Below are 27,259 nucleotides of genomic sequence, written 5' to 3'. Positions count from 1 at the left end.
GGTGGATAGAGGGTAGTCCAATAATGTGTGTATATATATATATATATCCATTAAAGAGTTTGGGGTCACTTAGAAATGTTGTTTTTGAAAGAAAAGCTATTTTTTTGCCCATTAAAATAACATTAATTGATCAGAAATACAGTGTAGACATTGTTAAATGTTGTAAATGACAATTGCAGCTGGAAACCGCAGATTTTTAATGGAATATCTACATAGGTATACAGAGGCCTATTATCAGCAACCATCACTCCTGTGTTCCAATGGCGCTTTGTGTTAGCTAATACAAGTTTATAATTTTAAAAGGCTAATTGATCATTAGAAAACGCTTTTGCAATTATGTTAGCACAGCTGAAAACGGTTGTGCTAACTAAAGAAGCAATAAAACTGGCCTTCTTTAGACTAGTTGAGTATCTGGAGCAATAGCATTTGTGGGTTCGATTACAGGCTCAAAATGTCCAGAAACAAAGAACTTTCTTCTGAAACTCGTAAGTCTATTCTTGTTCTGAGAAATGAAGGCTATTCCATTTGAGAAATTGCCAAGAAACTGAAGATCTCGTACAACGCTGTGTACTACTCCCTTCACAGAACAGCGCAAACTTGGTCTAACCAGAATAGAAAGAGTGGGAGGCCCCGGTGCACAACTGAGCATGAGGACAAGTACATTAGACGGTCTAGTTTGAGTAACAGACGCCTCACAAGTCCTCAACTGGCAGTTTCATTAAATAGCACCCGCCAAACACCAGTCTCAACAGTGGAGAGGTGACTCCTGAATGCTGGCCTGCTGCCAAGGAACTGACGTTTGTTTTGTTGCTTTGTCGGCACATTGGAAGAATGCCTTTCAAAAATGTTTAGGCGTCAACAATCTATCCAGAGAACCACCCACACACATAAAGTAGTCACACACACATAGTGGTAAATGTGATTTACTAGGTTGGAAACACAGTTACAAAGTTAAGGCACAGAGGATCGACAGTATATCAGGTATCAAATTAAAACTCCTCATTCAAGGCAGGTAGCTAGGCTAGACAGTTCCACGATATAAATATAAACTTATATAGGCTGATGGAATCATAAAAATGGCAGTCATGGTGATGTGGCTAATCAGTAATCTGATACAAGCTGAAGCACCAGCTGTGGCATATGGAAATGAGTGTTGTTTGTCTTAGTTAAATACGTTCCCATTTGCTACAGTGTTATCGGTGACTGAATGTAGGCCAGTGGAAAAACGTGCTACAGTGTTATCGGTGACTGAATGTAGGCCAGTGGAAAAACGTGCTATAGTGTTATCGGTGACTGAATGTAGGCCAGTGGAAAAACGTGCTATAGTGTTATCGGTGACTGAATGTAGGCCAGTGGAACAACGTGCTACAGTGTTATCGGTGACTGAATGTAGGCCAGTGGAAAAATGTGAGAAGGACATGAGAATTTCCAGGGAGAAAGGCCAGGACAGGAGTGTCTTCCTAAAAAAAGGTACAGGAGGGCACAACAATGTAACATTTAAGATCACATCAGTATCATCATGACCGAATGAACGAACCCTTCGATAAAAAGGCTGATTATTTTATAAAACCTTAAATAAAATAGGTAGAGGAAAGTTTAAAAGAAACATGTACCTGCCAGTCTCTTGTATAGAGTACAACTGGGGAATATGTGGTTAGTGTTCTGCATGAATTCTATATTCTAATTCTATGGTTCTGTATCCCTGGGTTGAGAATGTCAACCTGTACCGTGTGGTAGTTTGTACCAGGAAGTATACTGCATGTGGAACACGAGCAATAGAAGGTGACAAGACAGCATGTAGGCCAATAGGCTAAGAACTGTAGGCTAAATATCAATACATACCCTGGTTAAAACATTCAACTGTTGGTCACTTCCTTATTGTGCTGTACATGTCGTCGGACACATAAGTTGCATTCCAAATAACACCCTATTCTCTATATACTGCACTATAGGGCTCTGGTCAAAAGTAGTGCACTATATAGGGAATAGGGTGCTATTTGGGAGACACAAAGAGAGACAACCTCAAAAGGCACATTCACTGGCTGCCTGTCAGAGGCTGATATCATACTGATGGAAAGTACAGTGCATAGATACAATGTAGGGTTTCAGAACTACAGTAACTTTCCAGATTTTCCTGAAATTCCAGTAGAAGATTCCTGGATGTTCTGCTTATTCCCTCCTGATTCCAGGAATCTTCCAACAGGAATTTCTGAAAAACTGGGGAATTTTCAGGAAGTTACAACCCGAATACAATGTCATCATCATCATCATAACAAATAGGATATCACATCAACATCCTGAACATACATGTATAATGGCACTACTAGGCTTTATCTTAATACATGGACTGTCTAGCCTGGTCCCAGATCTGTTTGTGCGGTCTTGCCAACATCTATATGGTCATTGTCGTGCCTTGGCATGCCAGATCTGGGATCAGGCTAGAGGTTAACATTGGGATAGCTGCAGCACACAAACGGACCAGCAGTAGAGAGAGAAGAGGAAGGGTCCCTCATAGGACATACAGCAACAACTCCTCCTCCATACACTGACTGCTGCTGCAGAGAGAGACAGACAGAGGGGGTGGGGGGAGAGAGAGAGAGAGACACAGAGAGGGAGAGACAGACAGAGGGGGTGGCGGGAGAGATAGAGAGAGACACAGAGAGGGAGAGGGAGAGAAACACACAGAGAAAGAGACAAAGAGAGAGAGGGGGGGGGGCACAGAGAGGTATGGTAAATAAACAAAACACTATCAACCACACACATAATTATTATAATTAGGAGGATCTGACATATTGCCAATTCACCAGCATCTATCCCATCCTAAAACCCAGACAGGAGAGGAGACTGGAACAGGGGAGAGAGTGGAGAAGAGGAGACTGGAACAGGGGAGAGAGTGGAGAAGAGGAGACTGGAACAGGGGAGAGAGTGGAGAAGAGGAGACTGGAACAGGGGAGAGAGTGGAGAAGAGGAGACTGGAACAGGGGAGAGAGTGGAGAAGAGGAGACTGGAACAGGGGAGAGAGTGGAGAAGAGGAGACTGGAACAGGGGAGAGAGTGGAGAAGAGGAGACTGGAACAGGGGAGAGAGTGGAGAAGAGGAGACTGGAACAGGGGAGAGAGTGGAGAAGAGGAGACTGGAACAGGGGAGAGAGTGGAGAAGAGGAGACTGGAACAGGGGAGAGAGTGGAGAAGAGGAGACTGGAACAGGGGAGAGAGTGGAGAAGAGGAGACTGGAACAGGGGAGAGAGTGGAGAAGAGGAGACTGGAACAGGGGAGAGAGTGGAGAAGAGGAGACTGGAACAGGGGTGAGAGTGGAGAAGAGAGAGGGAGGGAAAAGAGGAGACGAAGGTGTACATCCGTAGAACAGGCTGCAGGACTCTGGAGAGAGAAGGAGAAGAGGGGGAGAGTGGATAAAGGTGTCCTAGACTACCCCAGAACAGGCTGCAGGACTCTGGAGAGAGAAGGAGAAGAGGAGGAGAGTGGATAAAGGTGTCCTAGACTACCTCGGACCAGGCTGCAGGAATTAGGGGGTGAGAAAAGAAGAGGTGGAAGAGGAGGACAGGAGATTGGGTACTAGGTTACCTCGGACCAGGCTGCAGGACTCTGGAGAGAGAAGGAGAAGAGGAGGAAGAGAAGGACAGGAGAATGTGTACTAGGTTACCTCGGACCAGGTTGCAGGACTCTGGAGAGAGAAGGAGAAGAGGGGGAGAGTGGATAAAGGTGTCCTAGACTACCCCAGAACAGGCTGCAGGACTCTGGAGAGAGAAGGAGAAGAGGAAGAGGAGGACAGGAGATTGGGTACTAGGTTACCTCGGACCAGGCTGCAGGACTCTGGAGAGAGAAGGAGAAGAGGAAGAGGAGGACAGGAGATTGGGTACTAGGTTACCTCGGACCAGGCTGCAGGACTCTGGAGAGAGAAGGAGAAGAGGAAGAGGAGGACAGGAGATTGGGTACTAGGTTACCTCGGACCAGGCTGCAGGACTCTGGAGAGAGAAGGAGAAGAGGAGGAAGAGAAGGACAGGAGAATGTGTACTAGGTTACCTCAGACCAGGCTGCAGGACTCTGGAGAGAGAAGGAGAAGAGGAGGAAGAGGAGGTACTAGGTTACCTCAGACCAGGCTGCAGGACTTTAATTTGGGGGTGGGGCATATATTTGTCCTGTTACACAAGTGTGTAATGTAAATGTGTTTCTTGCATATCCCAACTCCCCCTGTGGGGTCCCGACCAGGGTCACCATTGTATAGCGCCCCTGGAGTAATTCAGGTTAAGTGCCTTGCTCAAGGGTACAGCGACAGATTTTTCACCTTGTCGGCTCCGGTGTCCGAACCAGCGACCTTTTGATTACTGGTCCAGTGCTCTAACCTCGAGGCGACCTGTGGAGAAGAGGAGGAGAGTGGACGAAGGTGTTGTAGACTACCTCAGAACAGGCTGCAGGACTTGGGGGGTCTGAAGGGGTTGTCACTGGAGGGTACCCCCATCAGGAGAGGGTCCTGGTGAGCATTCTGCAGACAGTAGTTCTTCAGCTCCACTGCAGCCTGAGACACCTGGGGGTTCATTACAATAATTATTCATTACAGAATACAAGAAGATATATGAATGGGACTGATGCATTATGGGGCGGCTTGCCAGACACAGATTAAACCTAGTCCTGAACTAGACAGTGATCTCAATGGAGAATGTCTATTAAAAGCTGTAGTTAGTCCAGGACCAGGCTTAATCTGTGTCTGGGAAACTGCCCCTAGATACCAGGGCTCTCCAACCCCGTTCCTGGAGAGACACCTTCCTGTATTTTCACTCCAACCCCGTTCCTGGAGAGATAGCCTCCTGTATTTTCACTCCAACCCCGTTCCTGGAGAGATACCCTCCTGTATTTTCACTCCAACCCCATTCCTGGAGAGACAGCCTCCTGTATTTTCACTCCAACCATGTTCCTGGAGAGATAGCCTCCTGTATTTTCACTCCAACCATGTTCCTGGAGAGACACCCTCCTGTAGGTTTTCGCTCCAACACTAATCTAGCACACCTGATTCTAATAATTAGCTGGTTGATACGTTGAACCAGGTTGGTTACAACTGGGGTTGGAGTGAAACCATACAGGAGCTATATACACTATGGACCGGTTTCCCAGACACATATCAAGCCTAGTTCTGGTTCAAAATGAGCTTTAAATAGAGAATCTCAATGGAGCATGCTTTTAGTCCAGCACTAGGTTTAATCTGGGAACCCGGGCCTGTATGCTACTAACACATGACAGGTGTAGACACACCAGGACTAGGTTTAATCTGGGAACCCGGGCCTGTATGCTACTAACACATGACAGGTGTCGACACACCAGGACTAGGTTTAACCTGGGAACCCGGGCCTGTATGCTACTAACACATGACAGGTGTCGACACACCAGGACTAGGTTTAACCTGGGAACCCGGGCCTGTATGCTACTAACACATGACAGGTGTCGACACACCAGGACTAGGTTTAATCTGGGAACCCGGGCCTGTATGCTACTAACACATGACAGGTGTCGACACACCAGGACTAGGTTTAATCTGGGAACCCGGGCCTGTATGCTACTAACACATGACAGGTGTCGACACAGCAGGACTAGGTTTAACCTGGGAACCCGGGCCTGTATGCTACTAACACATGACAAGTGTAGACACACCAGGACTAGGTTTAATCTGGGAACCCGGGCCTGTATGCTACTAACACATGACAGGTGTAGACACAGTGGAGAGCTGACAGAGGAAACAAGGGCTCCGTACTGCATATTGACTGGCTGCATCACTGCTCGGTATGGCAATAGCACCGCCCTGGATCGCATGGCGCATCCCTGTCCCCTTATCCCTATACATATCTACCTCCATCCCTCCAGTGTCCCTGTCTCCTTACCCCTATACATATCTACCTCCATCCCTCCAGTGTCCCTGTCTCCTTACCCCTATACATATCTACCTCCATCCCTCCAGTGTCCCTGTCTCCTTACCCCTATACATATCTACCTCCATCCCTCCGTGTATCCCTGTCCCCTTACCCCTATACATATCTACCTCCATCCCTCCAGTATCCCTGTCCCCTTACCCCTATACATATCTACCTCCATCCCTCCGTGTATCCCTGTCCCCTTACCCCTATACATATCTACCTCCATCCCTCCAGTGTCCCTGTCTCCTTACCCCTATACATATCTACCTCCATCCCTCCGTGTATCCCTGTCCCCTTACCCCTATACATATCTACCTCCATCCCTCGTGTCCCTGTCTCCTTACCCCTATACATATCTACCTCCATCCCTCCGTGTATCCCTGTCCCCTTACCCCTATACATATCTACCTCCATCCCTCCAGTGTCCCTGTCTCCTTACCCCTATACATATCTACCTCCATCCCTCCAGTGTCCCTGTCTCCTTACTCTACCTCCATCCCTCCAGTGTCCCTGTCTCCTTATCCCTATACATATCTACCTCCATCCCTCCAGTATCCCTGTCCCCTTATCCATATACACATCTACCTCCATCCCTCCAGTGTCCCTGTCTCCTTACCCCTATACATATCTACCTCCGTCCCTGTCTCCTTACCCCTATACATATCTACCTCCATCCCTCCAGTATCCCTGTCCCCTTACCCCTATACATATCTACCTCCATCCCTCCAGTATCCCTGTCCCCTTATCCATATACACATCTACCTCCATCCCTCCAGTGTCCCTGTCTCCTTACCCCTATACATATCTACCTCCATCCCTCCAGTGTCCCTGTCTCCTTACCCCTATACATATCTACCTCCATCCCTCCAGTATCCCTGTCCCCTTACCCCTATACATATCTACCTCCATCCCTCCAGTATCCCTGTCCCCTTATCCATATACACATCTACCTCCATCCCTCCAGTATCCCTGTCCCCTTACCCCTATACATATCTACCTCCATCCCTCCAGTATCGCTGTCCCCTTACACATATCTACCTCCATCCCTCCAGTATCCCTGTCCCCTTACCCCTATACATATCTACCTCCATCCCTCCAGTATCCCTGTCCCCTTACCCCTATACATATCTACCTCCATCCCTCCAGTATCCCTGTCCCCTTACCCCTATACATATCTACCTCCATCCCTCCAGTATCCCTGTCCCCTTACCCCTATACATATCTACCTCCATCCCTCCAGTATCCCTGTCCCCTTACCCCTATACATATCTACCTCCATCCCTCCAGTATCCCTGTCCCCTATACATATCTACCTCCATCCCTCCAGTATCCCTGTCCCCTTATCCCTATACACATCTACCTCCATCCCTCCAGTATCCCTGTCCCCTTATCCCTATACATATCTACCTCCATCCCTCCAGTATCCCTGTCCCCTATACATATCTACCTCCATCCCTCCAGTATCCCTGTCCCCTATACATATCTACCTCCATCCCTCCAGTATCCCTGTCCCCTATACATATCTACCTCCATCCCTCCAGTATCCCTGTCCCCTATACATATCTACCTCCATCCCTCCAGTATCCCTGCACATGTAAATATGGTATTGGAACTGACTCAAAATATTTCCTGTGTATAGAATGCTGACCTACATACTGTACTTTATCCTGTACTTGATATTTCTTATTTCACGTGTTTTTTTTCTAGTAATACATTGTTATTGATTATTGCATTGTCGGGTTTTGAGTTGACAAAAAAGGCATTTCACTGTTCTTGTGCATGTGACATTAAAACTTGTACCGCAGTGGTGTTACTACACAGCCTCATTTCCATAGTAACAGATTAACACAGAAGTTTTGAATACATTTTCTAGTGACTAAACGACAGTTAGGCTACAGCTGGATTTCCAATGCAAAGAAGAGAGTACTTCATGCCCTGTACAGGAAGTAGCCTACCCCATTCACAGATTCTACTCTAGTGCTTATTGACGATAAGTGTCTTCTGACCAGGGGATCTTTGTTAGGAGCCCTGATGCTTTGCTATAAACATGAAAACACATCGCTTGTGGTACCGTTTTGGAAACATAAGGAACGCATCACTACAGTCCCTGGTTCGATTCCAGGCTGTATTACATTTGGCCGTCATCGGGAGTCCCATAGGGCGGCACACAATTGGCCCAGCGTCGTCCGGGTTTGGCCGGGGTAGGCTGGCATTGTAAATAAGAATTTGTTCTTAACTGACTTGCCTAGTTAAATAAAGGTTAAATAAATAAATTAAATCTCTTTCATTTCAGCGAGAAATACATTTTCAAAAAAACAACATGTAAATGATCACACACCATAAGAGTTACGATTAGTGTTCCTACATGGCCATGTTACAGCGCTTGTTTGCGGAAGACATAGCTAATTAGCACAGGTGGCGGCCTATCTAGCTGCTCCAAACACCTGTGCGTAACGCGTGCCACATTTTGTAACAATGCGAAGGGCTCCGCATAGCTCCACATTGACATGATTGGTTGACGGTGGGGGTGGAGTTGGGGGGATTGGTTTGAACTCCTGGAAAGAGATCCGGGAGGTAATGGGGATAGATGTGGTAAAGAGGTAATTGGAATGCAGACAGTGGGGGATAGAATGCTGGATTGGTGCACAGCCAACAAATCTGAAATAATGTGGATATTTGTCAAACCCGTCATGATTGATGTATTGTAAGAGTGGTTACTAAAATCTGATTTAGATATATTTGGCTGTTTTCACTGCATAACATTTAGAAGTTGTTCCTTTTCAGGTTTAGAAGAAGTGACTGCTAAATGCTAACTACCATTCGTATAAACTGGTAGCATAACTAACTTACAGAAATCATTGGTGGTAGTCAGTCGTTAAACTAATGCAGTTGATTGGTGACGTGAACAAGTATTGGGGTTGACATCCATACAATAATTAGTCAGATTTAACCTCAACATAGTGTGAAATGCACATAGCATTTCTGATAAATCAGTTATAAGGTCATTCATATTCCCCCCCCATCAAATCAAATTAGTGCACTAGGCCTTTTAGTCTACTCGTGAAAGGGCTGAGCAAAATACTGGTCAGCAGAGCGGGGAGAAATGGCGCCCCCTATGGCTACAATAAGATACACACGTCATTAATCATCCATTTCCCGAAACGGTTTTCGCAACATATGCTGATATGCCCCTTATCTTTAATGTCAGCTAGAAATAATATTTCAAATAAAAAATATACACTTACTGTAGACATAACCCCTCCCCACCCACCCACCCAACCAGCGTCTATGGCTACAGTAACTGTATATTTATTATTTATTTTTATATTTAAAATATTCTGAGACAAGAAAAGGGGCATATTAGCATAGGTTCCGAAAGCGATGATTATTGACGTTAAAGCACAGCTTCAGAATTGTAGTTTACATACATAGAGCCAAATGTAATAGCTGAAAACCATACATGCGGAAAAGGGTTTTCGGGAGCTAGGAGTAGCCTAGCTACACTAGGCAGAGGCAGTAATATGACAAGTTTACTTAGAGAAAGAAAAAAATGGCTTCGGAATATTACTAACCCGTGGGAATGTCAGTGAACTGACTCATCCAAGATAGGCCTACACGCTGACCCGACTTTCAATCTATTTCACTAGGCCACCGATGCAGGACCATGGTCCTAGGACTGTCTCGATAGCAGGCAAAAGTTGATGGAATTATGAATTACTTTCCTATTTGATCGCCTTTATTCTTTTTGGCTATGTCAACAATACTAGCCTACTGACAGGAGGCGACGATGTAGACCAGCCTACTGTTCAATAGACATTTGTAACATGACAACATTGATACAAGGCAGCAACATGTACAACTGTATTATACATAACATGACAACTTCATAAAGCAACCTTTGCATCATTGTAACGTCGTGTTTGTTACTTTGTTTCACGTCACTAGCCTAGCCTACTCCAAGCCGCGACGCTGTCCCAGCGACAGGAGTGTCGTTAACAGCTCTTCCGTGTTTGTTTGGTGTTAGTGTTGCTGCTACTATCCCTTTTACCTTGATCCTACGGACACTGGCCTCCAACCGCAGCTGTTTCACTACTCTCTGAGCGACGACCAAGTTGCTGCTGGCGTTGTTGTTTGACATGTCGAGGGTCAGAAGTGCGAAAGTAGGTTATCCTACTAGGGCGACTGTGAGTGAAAGTGTCAGAGTTTGTGAAGCAGTCAGTCTGTCGTTCTCTCCCCGCCCACTCGACACAATGTTTCCTCAACAACAACATTCTAATTGGTTGTCCGTCAATCGATCACTAAGTACGTTTACATTCACACTAACTATTTGATATTAAACTGATTATGGATGAAGGCCGAGTATGGCAATAGTCATGTAAACACCTTGTTCTTCTTATCTTAATCGGCGTAAGGTCATGATCGAAGTAAGCATACGTTGATTAACACACCTGGGTTTCTGAACAATTTAAAACAATTATTAGGACACGTAAACAGCAGAATCGGCGTGGTCTGCGGTGCATTTCATCTGCTGATGTGCCAGCAGCCGGTAGCGCGAAGCTTCGCTCTTTTGCGCGAATGAGAGGAGTTCGGAAAAACTGAAAGTATGCATCTTATAAACAATTTTCACAGACAAACTTTGTCTTTATATGTCCCAAATCAGAATCAAATAGTCTTCGCAAAGATAACATGGTCACCGTGGTAGAACGTTTATTTTGATTGGCGATTTTCTGCATTTATCAAATGGCAAAGCAGTAGCCTGATTTCAGATGTGGCCATATAAACTGGCTTATTAGGGAAATCGTTATTCTTGCAAAACATGTAAACGTTTTTAAACGAACTATTATATTAATCTGACTATCCACAATAATCGTATTATTGTGTGCATGTAACCTCTTTGTAGTTTACGCAGTCTCCAATATGGTGTAATTGCAGAACGCAATTCAGGGCGTTTCTTGATGTGATCGTTTCTTGACAGCAGGAAACGCCCATTGGTGCTTGTCTTTGGTCAATTCCGATGATAATGAGACTGACCGTTTCTCGACACAAATTATTTGTTTATATAGCAGGTTAGGATAACTGACGTGGCGGGTTAGGCTTCACTATAGTGAGTAGGTTCGATTAATCTCGCCCGTTTTACTCCAGTTGAAAGTTGATCGCATTCGATTTGGAACCTGGCTGCCTTCCCTGGCCTATGGCGAAGTCGGGTGAAAACAGAAGTGACTTAATTTAGCACGTGGATTGATGAGTACTATTCTGTGTGGTCCAATGCAAAAGTGATTTATCTTTATTTTATTTGGTTCATGGGGAATTTAACAGCAAACGGTATTTTATGTGCACTACGTCATCACGCACAGCCTTGTATCTGCAACAAGTCAATTTGATGAAAACACCTGTCTGTTGGGAAAATGCGCATATTGTTTATATGCGGATTAGAGAATATTCGCATGAAAATCTGTCATCAATTGGATGGAAACCTAGCTATTGCCAGTCTTCAACAGCTGTTGTCCCTAATGCGAAAGAAACGGCCACGGACCAATGACGAGCATCAATGGGTGTAATTTAACTCAAGAAATGGCTTTATCAGAAAACGCCTGTAATTGCCCGTCTCAGTGGCAGATTTACCATTAGGCATAACAGTCAACCGAGACGGAAGCGGAAGCTAGACACCCCACTCACTTTTTTCCCCTGGTTCAATTATAGGCAATGAACTATAGTAGACCAAACCCAGCTGCTATTCCATTGGTGTCTATGGCAGTCACCCAGTCCGGAACTGACAATGTTTTTCAATGATAAAAGGCCTGAGTAAGTGATCTTCATTTGTCCATCTTTATTTAAAAATATGTATTTAAAATATATATATATAATTATGGTAACAAAATAAAACGGGGCCTACATAATTTGCCTTAATGTTCATGCTTGAGGCTTTTACTGGGCTGGGTCTCAAATTCTGAGAATTGATGTGGGCTGGGAGGGTTTCGGACTCTGTATCAAGATGATACGTATAGGCAAGAGTGCACTCAGAAGAATGATGTTCCACCAGACCAGGACAGGCAGCGTATCTCAGAAGCCCATAACTCTAATTGTATCTGTTAATACCAATATACAGTTTATCCTAGTAACAATATGACTGTCCTGCTAATATGCATCACTATACCTGGTAACCTATCGAAAGGAGACCCATAGGCCTAACTGATCCAAATATTTCCCTCAGACAGGCTTGTTAGTTTGTAATACATTTTTTGAGCGATTTAAATGTCTGACAGAAAATCTATTTATGTATTTGCTTAATTAGTCAAGGCACAGACCTTATTTTCACCATTTATCCCCCCAAAAACATTAATTGTCCCATAGGCTTTGGCCAACGAGGCATGGCAGAGTTGCGCTGCTTTCACATGCTAGTCGTAACTAGAAAAAACCTCACATTTCCGACTAGCTAACTGGTAGTAGTTATATACGTGCAGTGTCCAACGAATCAGCCAGTAGAACATTTTGAGTTTCTTAGTTCCGACTAGCATTGGTGCCTACAAAAATACACCATTTCTATTGCTCTCTATAGACATGGGCCTCCAAATCACTGTCTGCCCTGAGTCTGTCACATCTACTGCAGCGTAGCCTCCCCCCGGTAACCATGATTAACATTCATGATTTGCCAAGAAAAAACAAATTCCTGTACACGTTTCTTATGTTCTGTTCAGAGACAGTCATTAGAAACTAGGCTAGAGGCTAAGAAACCAACAGAGTTATAAAACACCTGTGGGATGTACGTCAAGGTATGTTTGTAAAATCCTATGCTAAGCTTTGTAGTCTACACTTTCATCTGTTTTGTATTGTAGACGTGATTAGTGCAATAAAAAACACACACGGCCTAGACAAGGGGCGTGTTCAGCAGGACACAACATTATTTCTATCTGAAGGTTCCAGAACGTTATGTAGAACAAACGTGTCTCTATGACATGTAAAACAATGAATCATGTTGGCTCTATTCCTGGCATTTCTATCTGGAGACTGAACGTGGCCCATGCAATGACTGTGCAGAAACACTGATGCTTTTTTGTTTAATGCATAAAACAATTGCATTACAGTATGGATGTGGTACAGATAGTCACCTATCTAACTTCCATCCAAGGTAGCTTACGGTATCTTTGGCAGTAACCATTGTGTCCCCAACTATGACATTAAAGCCAAGGGATCTGCTCCGTTTGATACAAGAGAATACAGTCTTAACCCAGTGGTGGAAAAAGTACCCACTTGTCATACTTGAGTAAAAGTAAAGATAACTTAATAGAAAATGACTCAAGTATAAGTGAAAGTCAGCCAGTAAAATACTACTTGAGTAAAAGTCTAAAAGTATTTGGTTCAAAATGTACTTAAGTATCTAAAGTAAATGTAATTGCTAAAATATACTTAGTATCAAAAGTTAAAGTATACATCTTTTCAAATTCCTTATAAAGCAAACCAGGCTGCACCATTTTCTAGTTTAAAACTTACGCATAGCCAGGGGCTCAGACATCATTTACAAACCAAACATGCGCTTAGTGAGTCCAACAGATCAGAGGCAGTATGGATGACCAGGGATGTTCTCTTGATAAGTGTGTGAATTGGACCATTTTCCTGTCCTGCTAAGCATTCAAAGTGTAATGACTACTCTTGGGTGTCAGGGAAAATGTATGGAGTAAAAAGTACAATATTTTCTTTAGGAATGTAGTGAATTAAAAGTAGTCCAAGTCAAAACTATAAATAGTAAAGTACAGATACCCCCAAAAACTTCTTAAGTAGTACTTTCAAGTATTTTTTACTTAAGTACTTTACACCACTGTCTAAACCCCTCTCCCACTCCACCATGTGATACAGCAAAACATGTCTGTAAGACTGTGTGGTAGGCTGTGACTATAAGAGATGAACGGTTGTGGTCAGAGAGTTCAGTCCAAACCCAAGATAGAGAGGCTCAGTGAATGTGGTGTGGAATGTATACAGATGGGTCATTGTGCCCAATTGGTTGACCATGTAAAAGGACAAAGTGCCGGCCGGCCAATCCAGAAACACTCCTACTCTGTAGGGCACTTGTGCTTTGATTTTGGGGAGCTGTAACCTGTGTAGAATGTCTTTGTGCTGTGCATGGCCCTTATACTTCGAGGCGTACAAAGTCCAAGAATTGGCATTGCATCCTAGTGTTACGCTTTCACCGGTTCCTTTCCTCTCGATTCCCTTGTAGGCCATGCCTATGTGAACGTTGTGTAGACACTCCACCTCCAGGTAATGACGCTTGTCGAGGCCCTCCTTACACAGCACCTGGTTGCATTTATCAAACCTGTCTTGGGTGATGGGATACCACTGCTTCTTGCTCTGGCGCGTCACCTTCTTGTCCCCCTTAGACAGAACGAGGAAATCGTTCGCTGTGCTGGGGTCTAGTGTGAGTTCACATGCATCTGAAATGTGTTCAAATTAGAAGGTTTCAGTTACCTGTGTCTAGTAAAAATCTTCCCAGTGTGAAATAGTTCCCGATCGATCTGATCGTGACGTCATGCTGTAAAATTTATCACAGCGTGCAATTATTGAACTAGGAACATTTTCACGCTGGGATAAATTTTACGACATGTTAATTTTTAAAATTTGTTTTTATTTCACCTTTATTTAACCAGGTAGGCTAGTTGAGAACAAGTTCAAGTTCTCAACAACAACACAATCAGAACGATTGGGAACTCTCTCACACTGGGAAGAATTTTACATGACAACCTGCAACACAAGCTTTGCTGTCACACTTGACACATGAATCGGTACATAGTACCGCTAGATGTCAAATATTCCACAGAGGCCACTGTGAATTACTGTGTTCGCAAAGGTGAGAATGATAGATGGATATTTCCTCACATTTCTGCAGACCTGGTTTATTCCTGCTCTCTCCTCTGTGCTCCAGGCTGAAAGACAACATAAAGAGGGAGGAATGAAAACCTGGAAATGCTCACACTACTCAGGCAATGCAGTATATTTTCTATTTATTTAACGAGGCAAGTCAGTTAAGAACAAATTCTTATTTACAATGACGGCCTAGGAACAGTGGGTTAACTGTCTTGTTCAGGGGCAGAACGACAGATTTTTACGGGGATTCGATCTAGCAACCTTTTGGTTACTGGCCCAATGCTCTAACCACTAGGCTACCTGCCGCCCCAAATTATATTGACACTAGGATGTAACAAGGGTCATAGCTAAAGGTAATTCACTAACAGATCGTTGTTCTAATCTATCAACGTTTATATCTACTCGTGAATATTTGATTTAGAAGCACATTGGTATTCTTTTACACAATCTAACTCACTTCAGCTTCAGCTGAAAAGGGAAATCCAATTCAATGTCCCCGAGGGGATTGTAGCTCAGATCCAGCTCTTTCATCTGGAAGGGGTCGGACCTCAAAGCTATGACCAGGACAGAGGACACGGTCTCAGGCAATGTGATCAAACAACCAGATAGTCTGTAAATGAATAGGGAAAATAATTATGAAATAAATATTTGTTTCACCTTTAAAACTAGGAACATTGAAGAACCATCTATAGCCACAGGTCAGCAGAGTTCAGCGATTAAGGCAAACCCTTAATGTGTCATTGTCTAATTTGGCACTGCTGTACATACCTCAGTGCCTGCAGCGTGCAACGCTCGTAGAGGGCAAAAGCAAGGGACTCCAACCCCAAGTCCCCAAGGTCATTGCAGCTGAGGTCCAAGGTCAGAAGCTTCAAGGTGGGACGAATCAGCACTTTGCAGAGTTCCTTGCAGAGTTCCTTGACACCTTGCTCTCCAACATTGTTGTGGCTGAGGTTCAGAGTTTTCACCTTGCAGTTGGCGTTCCACAGCCCATCACAAAGGCGTCGCACCCCTACATCGCCCAGGTTGTTGTGGCCCAGATCCAGGACTGTAATACAGGAATTCGGAGATCGGAGAACTGAGGCCACAGTTGCACATAGCAGTGGTGTCATGTGACAACAGTTGAGCCTGTGAAAGAGTGAGTTCAAAGTTGCTGTTTTAATCTTTTCAATTTGAACATCACAATGCAAACTTAAAACATGTTTGATATACATACTTAATGTAATGATACACATTTCACAGTGATACTTACAATGCTGTAGAGCAAGACTGCAAAGCAGGAGCCAGTCTGTAGAAACCGTCCTCCGAGGTTTGTTTATTCCTGAAGTCAAACTCTTCAGGCTTCTCTGACATGAAGATAAATGCCAAGAAAGAGCACTGAAAGGGAGTTAGCGGCGTGTCAGAAGACGGTACCTGGTTGTCATTCTGCAGTATGGGGTCCTTCAGCTCCAGCAGACAGTGGATCAGGTTGATGCATCTCTCTGGGGAGAGGGACTTTCTTTTCAATATCTTGATGTATCCAATTAACTTTTTGTTGTGTTCTGAACTGCTGAGTGTCTCTCCCAGAAGTCCTTGAAGGAGGTCCCGGCTGGAGTCGTGAGAGATCCCGACAAGGAAGCGTGTGAAAAGGTCCAGGTGTCCATTTTTACTATCTAATGCACTGTCCAGAGCACCTTTGAGAAAATATAAAAAATCAATGGGAGTGCTTCCATTCTTCTTTTTGATTAAGGCTTTCACTGAGTCAATCCTGCGGTTTTCAAATTCATGAAATGCGTACAGAGCTGCTAAGAACTCCTGAACACTCAGGTGTATGAAACAGTACAGTTTCTTGGGATACAGTCCATGCTCTAATTGTACAACTTCAGTACATAGGCCAGGGCATTTAGCAGCATCCTTGACACTAATACCACAGTCCTTCAAGTCCTGTTCTGTGAAGTGCACGTTTTGAATTAACAGGTTATGATACGCTAGCTGTCCCAATTTGAAAATTACGTCTTTGAAGCAAAACAAAGTATTTTCTTTACCATCTTCATGAGTTGAATCGTACTTCTTAAAACTGATAATTGTTTGGTTCACTAGGTAATGGATGTACAATTCAGTAAGGGTTGTAGATAAAGATCTAGACTTTGGGCCGACTTTACCCAGGATATCCTGAAAAACAGTTGCTGCTATCCAGCAGAACAACGGTACATGGCACATGATGTAGAGGCTCCGGGTTGATTTAAGGCCTGAGATGATATGGCTGGCCATCAATGGATCACTGATTTTCCTTGTGAAGTACACATTCTTTTGTGAATCATTGAACCCTCTGATCTCTGTCACTCGATCACGACTCTCTGGAGGGATCTGATTGGCAGCTACTGGACGAGAGGTTATCCAGAGGAGAGCATTAGGGAGAAGACGGCCAGTGATGAGGTTTGTAAGTATAACGTCCAGGGTAGCAGATTCTAACACATCAGATATAGGAATGTTTTTTTGAAACTCCAGTGGCAGATGGATCTCATCCAGTCCATCAATAATTAACAAAATCTTAAGGTCATCATACAGCTTTATGTCTATGTCCTTAAATACAGGGTATAAGACCTGAAGAAGTCCATGCAGGCTGCATTGCCGATGTTTAATCACATTTAGATCCCATAAAGAAAGGAGAATTAAAAGGTCTAGATGTTGATTCTCTATCCCATCTGCCCAGTCCAGGATGAATTTCTGGACTGCCACAGTTTTCCCAATGCCAGCTACTCCCTTTGTCACCACACATCTGATGGGTTCTTCTTTATCATGCTTGAAGATATCTTGACATTTTATGACCGAGTCCTCCGAGGTGTCTTGGAGGTGTGCGGTTTCAGCCTGCCACACCTCATGTTCTTTATTGACGGTGGCAGAATCACAAGTGACCATATAAGTCTCTGTGTAGACCTTGTTAAGGGCTGATTTACTTTGTGTCACACCCTCTAGTATGCTCCCGGACTTCTTCTTAAGGGCTAATTTGATCTTGCCTTTGAGGCGAATGGTGTCTGCAAAGAAAAAAAAAAAATATATATATATTACTTTGGGTGAAATTAATGGATTGTCTTTTTTTCTTAATCTGAGGTACCAACCGAATTTTACTTACTTTCTTTCTTCTTGCTCTGGTCATTCAGTGGCACCAGTCCTGGTTGTGTCATCTACAGGAAGTTAACAAGACAGAACAGTAGATACATTTCCAAAACATGTAGAACAATCTTCTGAAGATTGTGTATAATAAATTATAAAATGAATTACCTGGTCAACCATCTCTGGTCCAGGGTCCTCGCCTGTCTGCCTGTCATGGCCTAGAGATGGGGAACATTTTAGAAAACACCACCAGATGAAAACAGTAATCAAACCATCTTCTGTCCGGAGATGAGCTTCTCTCACCATAATAAATGATCAGGTCCCGTTTAATTGAATTCCCAGTTGTTATTGGTGCAAAAATGTTGCTTCTATTAGTTGCTGTGATGGAAGTATGTTCAACGAGTGCTCCTCCAGCCTGGTTGTCCTCAGACAGCGGTGTTACGTCCATCGCCGTTGGTGTAGGAAAAGAAACAATAACAGCTTAGCCTCGTCATCACGTACACGTCTAGAGGGAATATTCAGGATCTCTCACTGGAATTAATTGACAATGTATTTACAGTACCAGTCAAAAGTTTGGACACCTACTCATTCAAAGGTTCTCTTTATTTTTACTATTTTCTACGTTGTAGAATAGTAAAGACATCAACTATGAAATAACATATGGAATTATGTAGTAAAAAAGTGTTAAACAAATCTAAATATATTTTATATTTGAGATTCTTCAAATAGCCACCCTTTGTCTTGACAGCTTTGCACACTTGGCATCCTCTCAACCAGCTTCACCTGGAATGCTTTTCCAACAGTCTTGAAGGAGTTGCCACATATGCGGAGAACTTGTTGGCTGCTTTTCCTTCACTCTGCGGTGTAACTCTTCCCAAACCATCTCAATTGGGATGAGGTCGGGTGATTGTGGAGGCCAGGTCATCTGATGCAACACTCCATCACTCTCCTTCTTGGTCAAATAGCCCTTACACAGCCTGGAGGTGTGATGGGTCATAGTCCCGCTAAGCGCAAACTAGATGGGATGGCGTATCACTGCAGAATGCTGTGGTAGCCATGCTGGTTAAGTGTGTCTTGAATTCTAAATAAATCAGTGTCACCAGCAAAGCACCATCACACCTCCTCCTCCTTGCTTCATGGTGGGAACCACACATGCAGAGATCATCCGTTCACCTACTCTGCATCTCACAAAGACACGGTGGTTGGACTCATCAGACCAAAGGACATATTTCCCTTTGGTCTAATGTCCATTGCTCGTGTTTCTTGGCACAAGTAAGTCTTCTTCTTCTTGGTGTCATTTAGTAGTGGTTCCGTTGCAGCAATTCGACTATGAAGGCCTGATTCAAGCAGTCTCCTCTGAACAGTTGATGTGTCTGTTACTTGAACTCTGAAGCATTTATTTGGGCTGCAATATGAGGTGCAGTTAACTCTAATTAACTTATCCTCTGCAGCAGAAGTAACTCTGGGTCTTCCTTTCCTGTGGCGGCCCTCATGAGAGCCAGTCATCATAGCTCTTCATGGTTTTTGCAACTGCACTTGAACAAAGTTCTTGAAATTTTCCGGATTGACTGACTTTCATGTCTTAAAGTAATGATGGAGTCATTTCTCTTTGCTTATTTGAGCTGTTCTTGCCATAATATGGACTTGGGTCTTTTACCAAATAGGGCTATCTTCTGTAACACCCCTACCTTGTCACAACACAACTGATCGGCTCAAACCCATTAAGAAGGAAAGAAATTCCACAAATTAACAAGGCACACATGTTAATTGAAATGCATTCCAGATGAGCACAAACCCACCGTCGCTGGACCAGACAGGACTGGCAAAAAGTGCTCTTCACTGACGAGTCGCGGTTTTGTCTCACCAGGGGTGATGGTCGGATTCGCGTTTATCGTCGAATGAATGAGCGTTACACCGAGGCCTGTACTCTGGAGCAGGATCGATTTAGAGGTGGAGGGTCCGTCATGGTCTGGGGCGGTGTGTCACAGCATCATCGGACTGAGCTTGTTGTCATTGCAGGCAATCTCAATGCTGTGCGTTACAGGGAAGACATCCTCCTCCCATATGTGGTACCCTTCCTGCAGGCTCATCCTGACATGACCCTTCAGCATGACAATGCCACCAGCCACACTGCTCGTTCAGTGTGTGATTTCCTGCAAGACAGGAATGTCAGTGTTCTGCCATGGCCAGCGAAGAGCCCGGATCTCAATCCCATTGAGCACATCTGGGACCTGTTGGATCGGAGGGTGAGGGCTAGGGCCATTCCCCCAGAAATGTCCGGGAACTTGTAGGTGCCTTGGTGGAAGAGTGGGGTAACATCTCACAGCAAGAACTGGCAAATCTGGTGCAGTCCATGAGGAGGAGATGCACTGCAGTACTTAATTCAGCTGGTGGCCACACCAGATACTGACTGTTTTGACCCCTCCTTTGTTCAGGGACACGGTATTCCATTTCTGTTAGTCACATGTCTGTGGAACTTGTTCAGTTTATGTCTCAGTTGTTGAATCTTATGTTCATACAAATATTTACACATGTTAAGTTTGCTGAAAATAAACAGTTGACAGTGAGAGGACGCTTTTGCTGAGATATTTATATATATACATACATACACACACACACACACACACACACACACACACACATATTCACAAACATATTTTTTAAAGCCCATTATGCCTACCTGTTGGTCATCCACCTCCTCGTTAATGGCAGTTGAGGTCAGATTCCCATCGTTCTCATTGTCTATGGACGAAAGGCGTATCTTTATCTGAATTTGGTGAAAAACCTGCCAATAATTTATTACACTTTTTAGTTAAAGGTCGACTTTGGGCACGAACAACGGTCCAACTCCTCTTCCTCAACAGAAATGGGGTGTGCCTTTGGTGGTTCATTGATGCGTCATTCCGGTGCGCTGCGACCAACATAGCTAGTTTGTTGTTATCTTAATTGTTTTCTTATTTTGTTTATAAAGTTTAGCCATTATTTTTGCCCAAAGTCGACCTTTATAGGAGTAGGTTCAATCTGGGTCCAGGAAACCGGCCCATAAAACACAGAATAACCCTGCACAGGTCATACGATTAACTGTTGTAAAATAAGCACACACTCATTTTTTAATCTGAAACCACTTGACTAGCGGAAAAAGTTAAATGCTACTGAGTAAATACTGTAATACAGGTTCAATAAAATCTAAGAATTCCTCCTGCAACAAAAAACATTGAGTATTAATATTGAGTTTTAATGCCTATACTCACCCTGCCGTCTACGTCTCCGTTTACTCCGACCTTTGACGTGTTTTAGAATTGAGGACACAACTTCACGAGCACCTCCTCTATATGTGTCTGTCATAACTGACACAATGGCTTTCACTTCCATCCTCCTCACACTGATGTCATACTTCTTCCTCAGACGGCGTTTAAATCGTTTTAACTTCCTTGAACTCAAACGATTCAATTTGGATTCCATGCTCCTCATCTTAAAATAAACACAAATAAATAAAAAGGTATTTAAAGTGGAACTGACAGCGTTTTAGCAACATGAAATCTGATAAATCTGTTCATATACAGGAAGAATGACGTTTTTTTATTACATTTTCTGACAAGCGAGCATTTTTATGGCCGTTTTCACGTTTTCATAAATGCATAGAATGTTTGGGAATGACGTATAGTAAGGCATTTGTGAAAATTCTATAGCAATGTAGTGGAAAAGTGACCATGCGTTTGGAAAATGATCAGACACCGCAGTGAATAAAACCACCTGTCTTGTCCAGGACCAGAGTCTACATAGACAGGTGCCATAGCCTATATGCAAATAAGCCATTTGCCACACGGGCCTGCCATCATTCCCTTTGAACTGGACTGTGTGTTTACAGGAAGTAGCAAAAGCTGAACTTTAGATCATGAGAATGCATTCGCCACAAAATATACCTGAATGGATTTCTGTAAATACCACGGGAGTCCGCTTACATTAGGGAACTTTACAGTCCTATTGATCAAACAACCATGAAACGGTAGTCTCTCTCTCTCCCTCAGTTGCCTATGAACATCAACAAGATCAACAACTAATGCTAGCCAGAGTGAGAATCTAAAATCTAACAAGGGAACTGAAACCCTCTCTAACTTGTTCAGCTAGTTGGCCGTCACTGATAACGGCGAACCTGCTCGTTCTTATACAACTAGCCTGCCAATGCATGCTTGTCCCAACCCACATTGACAAGTGAATGAACTTGCTTCCCGGCCCATTTGTTCAATGCCAAATACATTTGATTGACAACTAAGAGATATGTTAATTGTGGATATCAGTCGTTTATGTTCAGCCTAGCTAGCAAAGTGATTGACATGTCTTGGTGGCCAACCAAATGACACCTGCCTCCATCTTTAGCTGTAACCACCGACAAACAATGAGGAAAAAGTTTGGTCACCCCCCCCACTCCTCCAAAGACATGACATCCTCCCAGCAGCTAGCTAACTGTTAGGCTCTGTGTTCTTAGTTTGCTAAATAAATAGCCCAGGTGTGTCAAACTGAATCAGCACATGGGCCATATTGAAAATTATGAATTCGCAGACCAGACATAGCCCATTTCTTTTTACAAAAGAAACTTGTAACTGCAACCCAAACTGGCCATTGTTTGAAAAAAATGTCCCTTTCTAAAGTCCACTTACTGTATGTACAGAGGATGCTGTATACAGCATTTTAACACATTAAAACAAAAGAGATCAATGAGATTTGTCCAGCCTTAGCTGCTATGCTTGCAGATGTGCATAATATGATGCAACAGAAATCAACAAGTATTTTAATGACAAAAACGTAGCAATAGGTTGTTGTAACATGACATATTTTCATTGTTTTAGACTGTATGGATCACCAGTGTGGTTGAACGCAGCATCGCTGAATGGTACACTGAACATGCATTGTAGTTGAGTAGCCAGGCTACAGCTCTGTTACTGTAATAGGCCTATACGTTTCTCCTTTGTGTGGTGTTTTGTTGCAGGTTTAGTTTTTTTGTTATTCATTGTCAAGCTTTTAAAACCAAAGACTACAATATTTTAGCAGCCTTGCTAGGACTGTGGCGTGTGTGTGTACTTTCCCTCCGCTGTGCGCTGTAAACGGGACACACGAAAGCAGCGCAATTGAAGTTGAATTCAGATGCATCAGGTTGTAATTTCATAAAGTAGACGACTCAACTGTTGACTCATTTATGTATACTCACTTGTGTGTCCTATTTGGCCCGCGGGCCTTGTTTGGCACGTTGCCACCAGCCTATTAGCCGGGTTATGACTGACTTGTGATCATTTCCCTTTCTAGTTGGATTGTATTGACATTCCCAGCCTTAGTTTTTGTTCAAAATATTGAGTAATTGGAACAGTTTAAATGTTTGTACTTTTCTCTTAACTAATGTCTGTGTTCTATTCAGGTGCTGTTCTAATAACCATTTTCTGTGTTTATGCAAGTGGCTGACTGTACAAATCCTCGCTTATCAGTAGCTGCAATTTGGCAGTACGCCCAGACGTTGTTTTGACAAGATATCTCAGTTTCAAGGTCTGAACTTAGAGAGAAAGAGTCCTCGTGTTGGTATGTCACATGTTATGAACCAGTATTGGTCGGTCACATGAATGAAACAGAACGCTAATGATGAATGAATTATGCTAAATCATGCAAATATAACTTGTCTGTGTCTAGCCGTATATAAAGACACCTGCTGGGACTGCCCCAGCAGAGCTCCTGATTGTACTGTTGTGCATTGAGTTGGATGGAACCTCTCCAGCACGCTGACAATAAACAATGATTCAGTTAAGATTGACTTTGAGTGTCCCTGTGTAAGAATTTTCACAACACTGTGCTTCCCCATTGGGTGGAGGCAGCAAACAATGTACCAGGCCAGCTGTGATTTACCTGATAGCAGTATTTTTATGGACTACCAAGAAATGTGATGGTGAATTATACTAATCATGCATTGAACTGCATCCATCTATTCTGCAAACAATGCCTTACTGTACTTCATGGAATTTTTACTCAAATATAACCTATTTTTAAAACCTCATATAAAGTTGGTTTTGAAGCATAAACTAGGAATTTGATATTTTTGACTGGTATTAGAATTGTTTCATATCTGCAAAGTAGTTAAAACGCTGTCAATTCCACTTTAAAGTACATACAGTCTGGTTATTCTTACTCTCTATTTCACAATGTGAGTAGCCATGTGAAGTTTAGGCCTGTACCTTCAATCCCTTATCCCTCCCTGCCCTGGTTCCACCAGTGACCACACAAACTCTCCATAATGTCCACTTTTATTATTTGGCTTAATGTGAGAAATTCATGCAGGTCATTTACCTGGGGTGATAATAATTAGTGCACACCGTAGCAAACAGCTGCAAAACGTTTCGTAATTGAAAACGTTCAGCAATGAAAATGTGTTTATTGGAGAAATTCAGGTAGGTCCCTCCCCGTTTACTTCCTAGTGAATACACCCCCAGAACAGAGACTATAATTATCCCTGTCTTAGTTCACCTTCTTAAACATGTAAGCAATGAGTCATGTAATCTTTGTTGTTCATGTATCAGCAAGTATTATCATTGGTGTGTGTAGCCTACATTTCCAGAACCACACTCACCACTAAAATGGACCAGCCGGCGAATAATCGAGAACCTATGCTCTCTTGAAATTGCGCGCAAAAACAAAATCCTACATTTGGGCTACTGTGCAATATGGTTCAAGCCCGCCTTAGAAGCATTACAGCCGTGATAAATTGACTAAAGCAACTTAATGAATTATTTAAATGAACGATTTAATACTAAACTTCTCGGTTTGCACATTTCCGTATTGGCTGCAAAAAAACGAGCACATTTCCGTGTTGGCTGAAACACAGACGCAAACATTGGCATGGAAGGACAATGAAGCTTTCAGATAAAGTGCATTATTCAACGAATAACGTTACGTGAAATTAAATCAGATAGTAAGTTATAATGAAAGACATAGTTTCACTCAAACCTAGACTACTTTAAAAAGTGTTACCTGCCTTCAGATTTGGTGATTTCCCTGCTCAGCTCCAGGAAAGTAGCCAATTAGCCTACCATCAATTAATTCTGCCAATAAAGCTTGTCTTTCTGACTGTGTTGTAAGCAAAACATGTTTTAACTCAAAGCTCAACTTCTCGACTAACGTATCAAACGTCGTTGGCTAAAATAACTCATAACAGGTGTGGGGGGAAAATGGCGATAGGTGCATCTAAGAGCCTGGCTGACGCGCAACCAACGTGTCACCCAGAATATCAGAGCCTGCCTCCTCAGCGTGGGAGGCAGGTGAAATTCAACTTGGGGCATTCACATGGATCGCCGTTTGGGTCATAAAGCACGTGGTCCAAACGTGATATTTTTAATGCTACGCGTGTAAAGTAAGCAGGTGCAGGCGCTAAATGCACGCGTTAAGTTAACGCCTACACGGTCAAATAAGAGCGTGCAAATGTGCTTGCAGGCGATCCAACATGTGCTAAATAAACGGCTGCAAGCGGTCCTGCACACTTCAAATTAACACCTACAGCTGCTAAATATACACGCTAACTTTTGTCTTTGAAAATGGTTTATCAGCTAGTTTAAAGTGGAAGGATCTTTCTCATCACTGGCTATACAATTCAGCTAACATTAATCTAGCACCAGGATCAGCACTGGCTAGCTAATTTAGCTAACATCGGTAGCCTCGAACCCCAGCCATATTATATAATATAATTTGCCTCAAACTGACCGGCCATGCTGCTAGCCGCAGTGAACAGCGCAGTCTTGTGTTTTATTAAGAGCCCTGCTGAAAAAACATGTCAACCATAACAGCCACAGAAACACATTGGACTATGTTAATACTATCGAGGTAAATTACATACTAGCAATATTGTTGCTTGAATGCAGGGCCAGGCTGTAAAGGGTTGCGTCAATCGAATCTGGTATCAGGATAAAATGTGATTCAGAGTCACCGAATATACTTTAAGTATTTTTTATTTAACACAAGCGATAAATGGTAAATGCAATTTTCGTATATACGGGTTCACTGTATCACCACGCAGGGTAAAGCAGAGAACTGACTGAAATAGTACAGACATCTTCTTTTATACTGTGACAGAGGTAGTTCCAACTTTAGAGTTGGCCTGTCACAGTAGAGGCTTAGCGTGGTTTAAACTTGATAGCCTATCGGTGGTGCCCAGGCTGGTCCCAGCCTCACAGCACTCAGGATTCAGATGTCCGGAATGATGTTTGTGAAGATTGAGCTGAGTTGACGGTTTCTACATATTCCTCAGCTCCTGTTTTCTTGTTATTCAGTATTTCTCCATCTTGTCTCAACCTTGTGGTTAGCACAGTCGACACCCTAGATTAGCAACAGCTTTTCTGCAGTCACGCTATGTTTTGTGATTAACATGTCCTATTTCTATAAGGCATATATTTTTGTTAAAAAGAGAACAAAACCATCCTTCACAAGGCATACATAGATTAGACAATGGAGATACTCCAAAAACATCCTGTTCAAAATCCTGCTAACGTTAGTTGTCGATTTTTGGGCTGTTTTGGACAAGCTACCTAAATGTGACTAATAGGCTAGTACTGAAGCAGGACATGTTTTTGAGTTCTGTTTTTAGCCCAAAGCCTTGTTTTTTGTGTGTGTATTTAAGCAAAACAACAGCTGAAGGTTGGCAACTTCTTCAGCCTGACTGGCTGTCATTTCAATGCTAGCGTTAGCCGTGCTACCTCTCGATTAGCATGAAGACACTGAAAAGCTCACATAAAGCAAATTTGGCCAGTGACAACCTTGTAAAACCTTTGCTAACATCTACAACATATCAACTTTCGAACAGAATATACTTTAATGTCCACGTTCACTTCGTTTTCAGAATATTTACACCTCATTGAAGCCTATTAGGGTAAAATAACACCTTCAGGCATATCCCCAGTATGATATAGTACTGCTTCAAAGGAATAGGGTTCCTATTCCTTCCGCTTTATTTTCACACAATTGTGTCTTGCAGAAGGGAACAATGAAGAGGAGCTTGGAGTGGACAAGGGGGGGCTGATAAAGCAGCAGAGAAGACCTGATTCATCAAGTATCACGCTTAACTCTGGTGATTCTCATCTGGTTGGCATGCACAACACGACAAGGTATGCAACATTAAACCCAATCAAATATCCAATGTTATTAAAACATGTATTCCAATCTACTGTCAAGCAACGTTTAATGTCAGTTGTGCGTAAATGTTATGAACAACAAACAACCTATGGTTCTTGGAGTCAATGAATCAATTGAAAGTGACGACAATTAAACATTATTTTAAAACCTACTGTGCCAGTAAAGATGACAAAGAAATCTGCTCTTATGTTTCTGTTAGAATTGTTTCAGACAATTCAATCCGACACTCTTGTTA

At 43.1% G+C, this 27,259-nt stretch overlaps 2 protein-coding genes across 4 annotated transcripts; both read right to left on the bottom strand.

Annotated features, from left to right (window-relative positions):
- Positions 1-907: 907 nt before the first annotated feature.
- Positions 908-10,152, bottom strand: LOC120017671 (guanine nucleotide-binding protein G(I)/G(S)/G(O) subunit gamma-5-like). 2 transcript variants are annotated; one of them, XM_038960601.1, is made up of 3 exons: positions 9,968-10,152; positions 4,415-4,541; positions 908-2,552 (listed from the first exon to the last, which is right to left on the bottom strand). In XM_038960601.1, exons 1-2 carry the CDS (start codon positions 10,055-10,057, stop codon positions 4,416-4,418), a joined length of 216 nt encoding a protein of 71 aa, XP_038816529.1. In that variant the 5' UTR covers positions 10,058-10,152; the 3' UTR covers positions 908-2,552; position 4,415. The 2 variants fall into 2 exon arrangements, with proteins under 2 accessions (XP_038816529.1, XP_038816520.1); XM_038960592.1 differs by having other exon boundaries at positions 908-2,555; positions 9,968-10,150.
- Positions 10,153-13,525: 3,373 nt separating this feature from the next.
- LOC120017656 (NACHT, LRR and PYD domains-containing protein 3-like) lies at positions 13,526-25,111 on the bottom strand. Of its 2 annotated transcripts, none has more exons than XM_038960580.1 (11): positions 24,874-25,111; positions 21,117-21,336; positions 20,547-20,607; positions 18,169-18,317; positions 18,034-18,083; positions 17,885-17,936; positions 16,025-17,786; positions 15,544-15,900; positions 15,233-15,385; positions 14,788-14,834; positions 13,526-14,345 (listed from the first exon to the last, which is right to left on the bottom strand). In XM_038960580.1, exons 2-11 carry the CDS (start codon positions 21,334-21,336, stop codon positions 13,807-13,809), a joined length of 3,390 nt encoding a protein of 1,129 aa, XP_038816508.1. In that variant the 5' UTR covers positions 24,874-25,111; the 3' UTR covers positions 13,526-13,806. The 2 variants fall into 2 exon arrangements, with proteins under 2 accessions (XP_038816508.1, XP_038816500.1); XM_038960572.1 differs by having other exon boundaries at positions 24,878-25,111.
- Between the last annotated feature and the right edge of the window lie 2,148 nt (positions 25,112-27,259).

The sequence above is a fragment of the Salvelinus namaycush genome, chromosome 2 (genome assembly GCF_016432855.1).
Source record: "Salvelinus namaycush isolate Seneca chromosome 2, SaNama_1.0, whole genome shotgun sequence".
In the NCBI taxonomy this organism is placed as follows: domain Eukaryota; kingdom Metazoa; phylum Chordata; class Actinopteri; order Salmoniformes; family Salmonidae; genus Salvelinus; species Salvelinus namaycush.
The sequence above is the reverse complement of the archived record's forward strand: the minus strand, read 5'-3'. Positions and strand labels throughout refer to the sequence as shown.

What these genes read in the sequence shown, in the direction of transcription:
- LOC120017671 (XM_038960601.1), bottom strand. Translation starts at nt 10,057, where the DNA reads ATGTCAAACAACAACGCCAGCAGCAACTTGGTCGTCGCTCAGAGAGTA. An exon ending in CCAGTGTCCGTAGGATCAAG is followed by an intron (nt 4,542 to 9,967) that starts GTAAAAGGGATA and finishes ATGAACCCCCAG; the next exon opens with GTGTCTCAGGCTGCAGTGGA.
- LOC120017656 (XM_038960580.1), bottom strand. Translation starts at nt 21,336, where the DNA reads ATGAGGAGCATGGAATCCAAATTGAATCGTTTGAGTTCAAGGAAGTTA. An exon ending in GAGGAGGTGGATGACCAACA is followed by an intron (nt 18,318 to 20,546) that starts GGTAGGCATAAT and finishes TCCTACACCAAC; the next exon opens with GGCGATGGACGTAACACCGC. An exon ending in CAGTCTTGCTCTACAGCATT is followed by an intron (nt 15,901 to 16,024) that starts GTAAGTATCACT and finishes ACTCTTTCACAG; the next exon opens with GCTCAACTGTTGTCACATGA.